The sequence below is a fragment of the Python bivittatus genome, unplaced genomic scaffold (assembly GCF_059951505.1).
Source record: "Python bivittatus isolate LINGU-HERP-01145 unplaced genomic scaffold, Pbiv_v1 ctg000700_np1212, whole genome shotgun sequence".
NCBI lineage: Eukaryota > Metazoa > Chordata > Lepidosauria > Squamata > Pythonidae > Python > Python bivittatus.
In genome coordinates, this window is record NW_028277098.1 from 19679578 (window position 1) to 19692500 (window position 12923).

The following is a 12923-nucleotide window of genomic DNA, read 5'->3' on the forward strand; positions in this document are numbered from 1 at the left end:
CAGAGCAGGACACAGCATGCAAGTAGCATAGATTATGCTTGCTGATGATATGTGAGGCAGCCAGGATGGGCTACTGCAACTATCCTGGTTTTCCTCAATCTCTCAGCAACTATCAGCACCATAGAACATAGTATCCTTCTAGGCCACAGAGTGATTAGGCATGGGAAACATGGTGTTGTAGTTCTCCATTCTCTGTGGTTTTGTCCAATCAGTGTTGGCAGAGGGAAGAGATTAAGTCAGAGTCCCCTGACTTGTGGGGTGCCTCAGGGCTTGATGCTGTTGCCCCTCCCTTTTAGCATCTGCATGAGACAGCTGGGTGAGGTCATCCATCAGTTTGGAGTCAGGTATCATCAGTACACTGATACTCAGTTGTAAATCTCAACCCTGGGCTGGCCAAGTGATGCTGTCAAGGTCTTATCTCAGTGACTGATGGCTATGTGGGTCTGGATGGGGAGGAACAAGCTGAAGCTCAATCCCAGCAAGACTAGTGCCTTGGAGTATTTGGACCACCAAGGTTTGGAGGCGTTCCAGCTTTAATTCTGAAGAGTGTTATGCTTCTCCCTTCAGCACTGGCACTTTTTTCGGGGGGGGGGGCATCTTTTTTGAAGGTCTTCCTTGCATAATTCATCTAGTTGCCAGTTGTGCCCATACTTGGACTGGGAGGCCCTTCAGACAGCCCCTCAGGCTTTGGTTGTCTTGCATTTGGACAATTGCAATGCACTGTACATATGGCCACCTTTGAAGACCACTTCAGAAGCTGCAGCTGGCCAGTGCACAGTGGTACAGACAGTTATGGGCATGCCACAATATGCCCAAAGAACATCTCTCCTGTGAACTGTACCAGATACCAGTAAGCTTCAGGGTGCAATTCAAGGTATTGGTTATCATTTATAAAGCCCTTCATGGCATAGGGCCTAATTACTTGAGGGACCATCTATCTTCTGTAGTTTCTACCGATCCCATACAAACTGGCAATGCCACCTGGTGAGAACCAGGAAGCAGGCCTTCTCTGTTGCTTGCCCTTTGGAATGATACCTCCCCCAGATATTCACATGGACTTCACTGTGACATTTTTAAACAACCCTTAAAACCTGGCTCTTCCCCCAGGCCTTAGGTTAGAACGGGGTGGCCATGGATCCCTTGTGGGATCCCTTGTGCCCTATACATGACTGGGCTGTTAAAGTTTGTATTAATTTATTCCAGACAGTTTTTTTTTTTTTGGTATTGTTTTGTATTGCATTGTTTTAAATTGTCTTAAATTGTATGCCGTCATGAGCTATGATGGAATCAGTCTATAGATGCAATAAATAAATAATCTTTTTTTTAAAAAAAAAATCAGCTTTATAATACACAGAAAACAAAAGCGAACTAAATAAGAGAAATGGTAATCAGTAAGTATTACAATTTGGCTTCAACATGAATTGCAATGAATGGATGCTTTGCTTGGTAATTAATCTGAAAATGAGCCATGCTGTTAGCAGCAACGTGGATTTGAATTCCTGTGCAAGCCTTGCCTTCCTTTTGTCCTGAAATGACATCACAATAAATTCCAGCAGGAAGGCCAGTTGGAAGGATTACCGACAAGTTCCTGTACAATAAAAGAAAATTTTCTTATTTTATTTATATTCAGAAAATGCATATGCCACCCTTTGCTATGGATGTCTTATAAAATGTATAATAAAAAACAGTAACATATTAAATCAAGAAATATAAAACACTAAAATACAAAAACATAATTAACCAGTCTGAGTGAATAAGAATGTTTTCAGCTCCTTCCCAAATTATAATAGGGAGGGATCTTCTTGCTTCATCTTTAGTGACTTATGTGGTTTCATAACTTGGCCTGAAAAAGCAGAATTAATCTATAGCAAAATCAGGATAGGTATAGATGCCTTTTTTGAGTGGATACACAAGAGTAGGAAGTCTGTAAATAACCAGCTTCCAGAGGAAAAAATGGTGGACTGAAGACAGCTCCATGAAAAGTGGCGCTGACAACCACAGTGAAGAACAAAGAGCTGGTGAGTAGACCAGCTCTTTGAACCTCTCTGGAGAAGGAGAGGACTTGAGATTGCCCACAAGTGCTCCAGACAGCTGCTCCTCGGCCTCTGGCATGCTTAGAGGTCTGGGAGACAAGGAAATAGCCATTTTGCTCAAACCACAGTTGGCACCTTTGAAAGGACACTAAGTTCACATACTTCCTTTTCTAATCACTTTTGGAAATTGCTTGTTAACTGCTTTTCAGTTATTAGGAACCTTTGGATTGAAAGTTTTACAGCACCAGGTGAGTTTCCCTTCAATCCCTAGCGGAAGAAAGCTTCAACTACAAGTTTAAGAACTTGAAAAAATTTTTTTTGGAATAAACAGAAAAAGAGTGATTGAAACTTTGATTTTAGAAAGTTACAAATGGACTAACAGTCCAGATAAATTTGAAATAAGATTTTGGAATTATTTATAAAGAATCCTTCCTGTGGGAAAATGCTTTTGTTTTGAATTGTTAAAAAAAAAAATTACAAATTGGACACTAGAGGGAACTAAAGATTACAATTAAAGGAGGATAAACTCGACTTACAATTACAGAATGGAGCAAAATATTCTAACATTGGACTTATTGAAGGATATTTTTGTAAAATGGACTCAGAAGTTAATATTAATAGTGTGAACAGAGACATCTGTCTCTATGGAGAGATTGTGTCTAAAAAATGTTATGGAAAAGGAACAGGTTTTACCTGATAAGATTGAGGCTGAGTTGAAAGTGGATTTACAAATGACAGGCTACAAGAATGACATGGAAAAAGATGCTACACTGGACATACAAAAGAAACCAGCTGATGTTTTAATAATTAAAAGGGATATACAAACAATAAACCAAGATAATTTTCCTATATTGGATTTACAAAAGAGGCTTGTTAAAGTTCTAAAGACTCTCGTGAGAAAGGACAAAGAAAGAATGAAAAAAAAAATCAAGTTCTCCGACATTATTTGAATGGACTAAAGATTAAGATTGTTAGAAGTAAAAGAAAGGAATATACAGTGGTACCTCAGGATACAAACGCCTCTGTTAACGAAGTTTTCGGGTTACGACCAGCTCCGGCCGCAAAAATTTACCTCGGTTTGCGAACTCCGCCTCGGGGTACGAACAGGATACGTGGCCATTTTCCCTCCCGTGACATGGTCCGCGTCCATTTTTCCGCCCCTGACACGTGGTCCGCGGCCATTTTTCCGCCCAACACGTGGTCCGCAGCCATTTTCTGCCTCCGACACGTGGTCCGCGGCCATTTTTCCACCCGACACGTGGTCCGTGGCCATTTTTCCGCCCGACATGTGGTCCACGGCCATTTTCTGCCTCCAACACGTGGTCCGCGGCCATTTTTCCACCCCTGACACGTGGTCCGCGGCCATTTTCCGCCCCTGACACGTGGTCGTAGGGAGGGGGACTCTCCCTCCAAGCAATAGCCACCTCCCTGTCCTCCACGCCAGAATGGATTAACGGTAATTACATTGAACCTTATGGGGAAATTTCCTTCAGGTTGCGACCAATTCGGGGTGCGACCAGAGTCACGGAATGAATTAAGTTCATAAACCGAGGTTCCACTGTAGATTTATCTGATCAAGGTTAGAATAGATATGTTGCTATTTCTGGTAACCCTTAATGGACTTTTGCTGATACCAGGACTGAAATGATGATGTTTTATGGATTTGTTTATAGATAAGAGATGGGATATGGGAAGAAGAGATCATTTATTGTATTTTAAGAGGAGGTGGTAAGTTACTACAGTTGTTTATATTTCTTGTGATGAAAGTGGGAAGTCATGTCTATACATATTTCTTTTTTTTCTTTACTATATTCTTACTTTTCTTTCTTTACTATTTCTATTTTTTTCTTTCTTTTCTGCACCTTCTACTCTTTCTTTCTATTCTTTCTTTTAATTTGCATTGGATTTTATTAATCTAATTATAATCTTTAATAAAAATATTGGTCTGTCTCTTTATAGCTCTGCTTTGGTGGGATAATTCACTGAAATAATCTTCTGATCAAATCATCCCACTGAAGCTCTACACAACTCTAATACTTACACAACATCTTGGGGACCACAAGTTTCACCCCCCCCACCTTCCTATCAGCAATATCAAGCTTTTTAAAGGCAAAGACAGATGAGAAGCAGTGCCAAGGTATCACAAATACACTGTCAACATTGTCAGAATTGCAAATTCTGCAATTTCATTTCTAGCAATAATATGTGCATAGAACTGAAATACACACACTTTCTTCTAGCACCCATGATATTACAGTGAATGGAACAACTTCCTTGAAACTTTCCACCAGTGCTAATTTATATCTACAAATATTTTTTTTTAGTATGAAGGACAATATGAATCAAGTTCAGAGCTCTACAGTCCATGGGATATGGATAAATACATAGCTTTTCCCTTAGCATAAAGAGACAAACAGCTGAAAAGATTTTAAATACTAAGTAGTTTGTTTAGTTTTGGAGCTTGATTTAGCAACAGAGTAGGTAGATATAAACAATTCTGATGCCACGGCAGATGACAGCATGTAATGACTTGCTTGGCCTTGAAGAAAACTAAACAAAGTGTAGTGCTGGTGGTTTTACCAGAAGATTGATGAGGGAGAGTTGGATAGTAGTATACACCTCTTTCTCTTAGGTGCACGCTACACAGAACTTTATATTCCCATGTAATGGTTGAACATGTAATGTGGAATTAAGCAAATATTTATTTTAGTTACACTTAGATCATACTTTGTTTTGCCTTGTCCTTGGTGGGACACCTGTGTAGAGTAGGATGATCTTTCTCATTGCCAATCCCCAAAACCTTGGGAAACAAATACTCCTGAACCCTGAGATGGACTCATCACCTCAAGAAGAAGAACCCATACAATTTAAACCCCAAAATTGCCCAACTCCTATCTGTGATCTGTACAATATTTTTTGTTATACAGTGATTGGAGAGTCACAGAAGCTTCCTTAAAAACTCAGCATGGTAAGCTGAAAAGCTACATCGCATTTGCCCAGTCAGACCTATAAAATCTCAAGAGAAGAAATATCAGTAAACCCAGTGCTACAGATAGCTGTTAAGTATGAATGACTGATAGTGGCATTCAGTTTTGATAGATATGCACCTCCCTTTCAATATGACCAATCATACAACAGAAAAGCAGCAAATTGGTTGTACTTAACAGTAAACTAGCTTTGATCCAAAGATGCAGCCTAAATTATTTTGACCTACTATATACTGCACAGAAATCCAAGCCTCTTTCAATCCTTAAATACACATACCTGTTATCATTATTAAACACAACGAATCCTTTGCCAGCCCGTCCAAACGCCACCTGATTGTTATTATTGTCCCACCACTTTGTAATTGGCTCCCCAAAGACAACGTTTCGGAATATCACCATGTTTCTGGAATGGAACAAATGGATCAGTGTGAGGAATATACACTTCCTTCCACAACCTGGTAACTGTAGAAAGTTAAGGAAGATATCCTTGATAGAGATATGCAAGATCAGTTGCTAGGGCAACCAGGGGTAAAAATATTTTAAATCCACAGATAGTATTCGGCTCAGGCACCTCTCTAATTCAGTGAAGTATAAGAAGGAGGAAGAGGTACAGTACAATCAGACTTGCAAGATTCTGTTATTATAGTCAATCTCAATAAAAGTAGTTTTAGCTTCCATGTGGAGTTGATTTCCAGGTCTGGTCTACCTTGTGGGGTTGACATCAATCTTGCAAGTCTGATTGTGTAAGAGGAGGTACAACATATAATTCAGTGACTTAGGGAGGTCCCTGCCTGAGCTATTTCCAAATATTATCTCTCTGTTGTGGACTTCAATATGTTTTACCCTTGGTCGCCCTGGCAACCGATCTTGCATATCTTTGTCAAGGTCATCTTTCTTACTCTCTACAGTAACTTTTAGATAAAACTCCTATTGGCTGTGGTGTCTGGAGATTATGGGAATTATAATCCAATAAAATCTGCACAGCACTGAGTTGAGAGAGGCATCATTAAAATCTATCTGCCTACCTATGAAAAATACTTGGTCATTTGAACCCTAGATATATAGAGGAACAAATTTACTCTCGAGAAGGCTCTATATAAGGTAGCACTGAAAGCACTTACCGAATTTCATCCCAACGGTGCTCACAGATCCAGCCATTGCCACAAGTTCCATCTGCATGAATTATCACAGGTTTAATGGATCCATCACTATTGCTTGGCGGTCCAACCCAATCATTCAAGTCCTTTTTAAAAAATGGCATAGTATGTGATTACTAAGCCATAAGAAGCAAGATAAAAACATGCTAAATAAAATCTGCATTCCTTCATAACATCTGGCTTTTAAACATTTCTAGGAACAGCAGTCATAGACTGTGAAAAGTCAACCAGATTCTTACTATCATTTGTACAAGAATTTGAGAACCAGTGAAACTTAAAAAAAAAAAAATCTAAACTGGCATTGCAAATGTCAGCAAGCTGAAATACCTGCAAAGGTTAATTTTTCCTACAAAATATGAGTGTTTCTGTGTGCGTGCAAATATTTTTAAAGTAAAATGATGCAATTCTTATTCTTTATATGATAAAATCCAAATGGTTGCTCATCAACAAACATCCTCCCAGCTGTTTAAGGATGAATGCAAACAAAATAAATGGACAAAAGTATAAAATACAATGATTAAAATGCTGCTGTAAAGCTAACATTAACAGACACAGAGAAACAACTATTTCAGTCTGTTTTCAAAATGATGAGATAAGATACAGTGGCTTACAAATAAAATGAACACATTCTAAATATCTTTTTGTGAAGCAACAGAAAGTTACCGTTCCATTCTGGATATCTCTTGGCCACCAGTAGCTAGACATGATTCGTGTGAAACCATAGGGATGAGCAAGCATAAACCCAACTGCCATCTTATAGAGTCTATTAAATGGATAAAAGAAGAGTTCTGGTGTAAGTGTGTATTCAAACATAGAAAATGACCAATAAAGCATTTGGCTGTAGCAACCCACAATGTTTACTGTCTAAAAATTGCTTATGTAGATCCCAGAGGTATTTTTATAAAGATGATGATGGAAGCTCAAGCTTTGTTTTGTAGCATGCCAACTTTCCATTTAAGGAGGTGCAGAAAAAGAAAATTCAGACTACACTTGGCAGATGTGATCATCATCACCGCCATCTTTACTATCATCTCACCAGGGCCGCAGCAGGTAAACAATAATTTCTTGAGCTTGTTAATAGAAAAGGATACACGAGAGAAAGTATGTATTAAAAGTTTTTAATGACATTAATACAAGGGACTGCTTTTATGGGAAGATTTTTTAAAAATAAGTTGGATGCATTATGATTTAGCAACAAGATGGAACACAGAATCAAAACTCAAAGAGCAAATGCATCAGTGGCCATCCAAGCTACGGAAACTATGCATTTTAAACAGGGTTCTTGACACTGCCAACATGGAGAAAATCTTTCATATCTAATCTTAAATGGTGATTTCCAATTTGACACTGATATCTGCACCAATTCCACTTGGACATGAGAAAACAACCAATTGTGACCACCAATTTCAAAATCAAAGAAGAAATTCAACTCATTCAATTCCTGAAGCTATGCAATGTTTTCTTTTAAATCTTGACTATAGAATATAAAAGTGTTTCATGCAAACATGCAATAAAAACCAGATTTAATGAAAATAAAGTATGGTTACGCCTCTAATAGAAAGCACATATACAGTATGTGAGTACTACCTCCCCTCTAAATTATGTGTCTTGTCATACTGAAAAATAATGGGGCAATCTCATATATTTCTCATTGTACCCCAACTTTCCTTAAGTTGCTTCCAAGGGGATCTAAAAAACATCTTTTTAATTGGCTTCTCTTCTCAGAATCGCTTAACTCAGCTTTGGGGCAGAAATGACTACAGCTAGATAAACTACCGGACCTCTGTATGGTATTAATTTGTAAATTACTGGTGGTGAGATAGTCAACTTTTTAAACTTCTGATGGGATGGAATCTACATCAACTGGGTTTGAGATTCGATCTGTAAACACATAACAGCTTTTATAAACTTTTTTTAAAAATAGGGGTCGGGTTACCTAGGGTTCCAAAAAGTGAGAATGGAGGCCCCACCACTTCCATGTCCCCTTTGGTTGTCGTGATTATCTACAAAGATGAAGGCTTTATTAGATGGCATCATATGCCAGCTCTCTCCCCAGTTCCTAAATCAGGAAGAAATAAGAATGTATTTATAAGATATTTCAAAGTAGGCCATTTTAGTCATTAAGCTGAAAAGAAGGACATGATCCAGTCCTTCCAATTTGAGAAGCACAGTTGCCAAACTTTGCACCCAAAATCCATGCTGGCTGCAAACGACAAGGCTTTGTCTCATGCTGGGTGGAAGAAGCCATCTGTAGCACCAGGATTCTCTTTGCAGGCACAGAAGTACCTGCACCCTTCTCCTGCACTTGGACCCCTGGTCCTAGATAGTGTCAAAAAATAATTACTTCAAATTTGCCATCTTTTGTCCATTCCATTTTCGAAGAACAGCCCCAAGCTGCGTGCCATATTTAAATTCAGTCACTCGGCCATTTCTGAAATATTCAGAGCTTTGGACAGCTTCACCACCCAAATCAATTACCTGGAAAAAGCCAAGGGAGAGAGAAAAAAAAAAAAATAAGAGAAAGGATTCCTGGAGACAGCAGATCTGACATGGTGATCACTTCCTATTATACTCTGTATTGACCCATTCTTGAAAATGGTTTAGAAACTGCAAACATTTAGTCACCAAATTAGTTTCTGGCATGTAATTTTGGGGGCATCTTAGGCCCATCTTGCACCAACTGTACTAGCTGCAGTTGCACCTCTTCCCATACAAACTTGTTCATAGTTTCAGGCATGGATTGGTGGTCCTCCTGAAATGTCTCACCACCAAGAAAGGAAGATGGATAGGAACCATCAAGATGCTTCTGCTGCATCCTGACTGTGGAGAACTCTCCTCAACAAGACTAGACTAACATCTGCACTTTTAGGCAGGCTGCTGGAAAGCCATCATTAGTAGGTTTTCAAAGAAAGAGCTAGCACTCTGAAATAAGACATATGTAACTTATATTTACTTAATCACACATTGTTCTATTACTTCCAACTCATTGCCATCATGACAAGAAAAAAAAAGGCTATAAATTCAAGAACTGGTTTCCTCTGAGTTCTAGCTCTTGCCCTTTTGAAGTTCTACCTTTGTGTAAATAATGTAAATACCTCAGGGTTTAACTTAATAAACCTCCAGGTCTTCATTGTCTTAGCTAACTTACATTTCTGCTCAAATCAATTAGTTTTTAAAACTCTAAACTTGGAAAGGCTTGCACATCCAGGTCCTAGAGTTTACAAAAATGCCAACAAGCACATTCAATCTTCTAGTCATTTAGCTAATGCCTTAGACTTGATCTGTAAAGAATTGCTTTTCTAGAACAGACCAAACGTATATTGGATCTTAGGGTCATCAGTGCCGCAATCTGATATCCCCTGAAATTAAGCTTAATATTGAGCAGGCACATATAGTGTTGCCATATATCCTTATTTTATGAGCCGCCAAGAGTCCTGATTGCAGCAGGATATAAATTTCATAGATAGATAGATAGATAGATAGATAGGATTGCATCACACCTTTGGCAAATTACTCCTCCTAGGTCTCCCAGTCCACAAAATTGTAAGGATGCAGCAAGATAGCACATGTGAAGCACATGAACATTTAAAAACAATGGACAAATACTAGGAATTTTCCTTTTATTATTATTTACCTCTTGATAGATGAAAGGTCGTGAACCTTTGGTGAACCACTGGGTATTGAGATTATTTAGCTTGCTTAAAATAACATTTATGTCCTCAGGCCTTATGTGCTTGGCAGCATCAATTCGGAACCCTGCAATGCCAAGATCAATCAGGTGGTTCAGGAAGTCAATTATTTTTGAACGCACATCATCTTTCCACTGGGAAAGGTCAAGGAGTCCATAAAGTCGACAGTAACGAACCTATACATATGGGGAGAATGATCACTACAACCATACAAAACCAGAAAAATCAATCTGATTTGGGAAAATGTTGAAGGGTTGAAAGAATTAAAGCCCTCACTGCCCCTTAAGCCACTCTCCCTAAGATGGATCTATGGCTCGAACCTCAACCACTCCAAGGATATTCTGGGATGCCACAAAATGAGAGCTGAGAATCTCAAAGTGTCCAATGGAACTTGTCCCCCTTGTTTTCAAGCATTTACAACACAGCCCTCTACTAGAATAAAAGTCACCTGATTTTCCTGACTCCTATCTTTATTAAGTACAATTTTGATTTGCAATATATTAATGCAAGTCTAAGACCTAGATAGATATGCCTCATTAACACTGTATCCTTTGAATCTGTTTATTGAATATACACAGCTTCAGAATTCTTTTTATTCACACAATCACTCTGATCACAACAAGAAGTGCAGACACATGCACAAGACCAGTTATGTTAGATGGTATCAGACATTCAAAATTCTCCTTCGATTTTTAAAAAAATCCTAACCCCATATTGGTATCTCTCGTTCAACATCCACATTTGTCTAAAGAGGTACAGGAGTTTTGCAAAGTCACTGTTGCATGTCACAGAATTTGCATTTATGCATTCTACTATGAAGTGGCCAACAGATTTATCTAAATGTTTGCACACTACAAGCACAATTGCCGTAAGTGCGCTCTCTCTCCTCCAGCAGATACAGATACAGTAATAATACTCAAAACCTGTTCTCGGTTTGGCATTTTCATCTGCAAGAGCAATTAAGGTTTTGCTTCAAAAAGGGAAAAATGATGACAAGCCACCAGTTGCAATAATAAAACATATACCACAACAGAAAATATCAATATGGGAAAGTCTACCTGAATAGGATCACTGTAGTTTTCAATATCCCCACTGGGTGTTTTACATATTGGGTCATTAAAATCAAATTTCAAATATGGGACAGCAGGAAAATCATGGAGTTCTGCATTGAAATAGCTGTTACAAATACCACGATTGCCAGATCCGGCTGCTGAATTGAGCATATGGTTGAATACAGCATCCACAAAAATATGGACCTGTTGAAGATACAAGTGAAATATATATATACATTTATGTTACTTGATCTCAGCCATACCTTGTTCTTCTTTTAACACAAGATCTTTCCTTATACTTACAACACTCACAGTATCTCCTTAACTGAAATACTTGCTTTTGAAAATTACCAAGCCTTAATAAAGAAAAGCTTGTCCAAAATATAAAAAGAGTTGCATTTTACTTAGGACACAATCCTCTTCTCTAATGTATTCTTTTCTGTTCTTCCTCACACTCTTCCATCTAAGACATTCTTCAGCCATTGATAATCTGCCATCAGCACACAAAAGGTTATATACACAGGAAAGGAGAAAATGCATACGGTCTGGTGTTGCTAACATAAGCTTTCTGCTGAAGCTAGGATCATGAATTTTGCCCAAGGCAAGAGACAAATATGAGGTCTTTGGATATTCATGTTCTCAGAAATGGGGAAAAAGGAGTGTTAGCCTTTGCTATTTTGACCCATGATGTTTAGATATAATGTGATTCTTGCAACACCTATCAATGACTCATTCATTCAATTTGCAATCCCCATCTTCACATTTAGTCTAAATTGCTGGCCGCAGGATTAAACTTCTGAAACATTCATTTTTTTCTGTCATCCCTGGTTGTTCTATAGAAGAAATGTCTGAGAGTTCAGAATCTTGCACATTCTTCTGGGGCATCTGGGCTAGTGTTAATAAAATATTAAACAAGGGTTGTTCTTTTTTATTTTGTTTTGCTTTTGAATAAGGAATTAGGTGGATCATCCCTTGGTTTACAATTTTTTCTATAAAACTATTTACAATCAGTACTTGGAAGATTCAGATTCAGAGGAAGATTTTTGAATACAATTCCCAAATTTTGCAAACTCTGTCCCACTTCAAATGTTATCATATTGCTACAGAAGATATTTTTCCCAATTTGGATTAATACCACTCCAAAAATGCATACATAAATGAAATAAATAGGAAGGGAAAATAATAAATCTCTTTCTTTGTCTTCATTTCCATTCTTTCAGTAGCTAGGTAGCATTTACATCAAAAGGAAACATCATTTCTTATGCTTATATAGTTCCTCCACATTACTAGATCAGCAGATCATAAAACTACAAGTATGCAGCTCCTACCCCATTATGGGCACATCCACAAACTTCCTCTCTACACCTCAAAGGCATCCTACTTAACAGTGGCTGAGGTCATATCCTCACATCAAAGCCTCCATCTTGTTGCCAACCTATTGCTAAGGGAGGCTGAAGCTAGCTCCAATATTCCAGCAGGAAAGTGTTTTCCCAGATACCACAGCAAAAGACCTCCTGTGCAGATATTCTTGATCTCATCAGGAAGAGTCTTCAAAGACCAGCAACTTGCTGGATTCTAACTGGTTTGTTGCAGGACCATCCTCTCACATCCAGCTGCTGAGCTCCATGCCTGTATGGCCATTTCTGTTGTGGCTGCCATAGAGGCTGGACCCCTCTCTTGCACAGCTTTCGGCTTCTTTTCTGTTCTTGTAGTTTGATCAGGAGAACATCAACCTCATGGAAGACCAGAGGCAGGTCTTCCACTAGATCAAGATTCCCATGGATAACTTTCCCGCATGCTTGGCATACCAACAGTGGGAGAAGTGACCAACAATTTTGTTCTTAATCTCTGGTTTTATTGAATAAATTGTTGCATATGTTGCACATTTCGGGGGGGAGCTACATAATTTTTTTAAGTAATGTTCACGTGTTTCACCTCAACTGCTCACTGAGAAGAGAGGTGATCTGGAAAGCTACAGCTGCCCCTCTTCCCATTGACTTGGCCA

At 38.6% G+C, this 12923-nt stretch overlaps 1 protein-coding gene across 8 annotated transcripts in view; it reads right to left on the minus strand.

Moving 5' to 3' along the window:
* Positions 1-622: 622 nt before the first annotated feature.
* The window catches only part of LOC103058130 (pancreatic alpha-amylase-like), a 33037-nt gene continuing 20736 nt past the window's right edge, over positions 623-12923 (minus strand). For 6 of the 8 annotated variants that reach the window (XM_007424766.4, XM_025164484.2, XM_088153273.1 and 3 more), the window contains 8 exons: positions 10925-11122; positions 9812-10042; positions 8522-8655; positions 8114-8236; positions 6841-6940; positions 6142-6263; positions 5298-5423; positions 678-1588 (listed from right to left, as the gene is read on the minus strand). In XM_007424766.4, coding sequence (XP_007424828.1) covers positions 1399-1588; positions 5298-5423; positions 6142-6263; positions 6841-6940; positions 8114-8236; positions 8522-8655; positions 9812-10042; positions 10925-11122 — 1224 coding nt within the window. In that variant the 3' untranslated portion in view covers positions 678-1398. Of the gene's footprint in view, positions 1589-2726; positions 2773-5297; positions 5424-6141; positions 6264-6840; positions 6941-8113; positions 8237-8521; positions 8656-9811; positions 10043-10924; positions 11123-12923 lie in introns of all 8 variants that reach the window. The other 2 variants (XM_088153271.1, XM_088153272.1) reach the window with 2 other exon arrangements.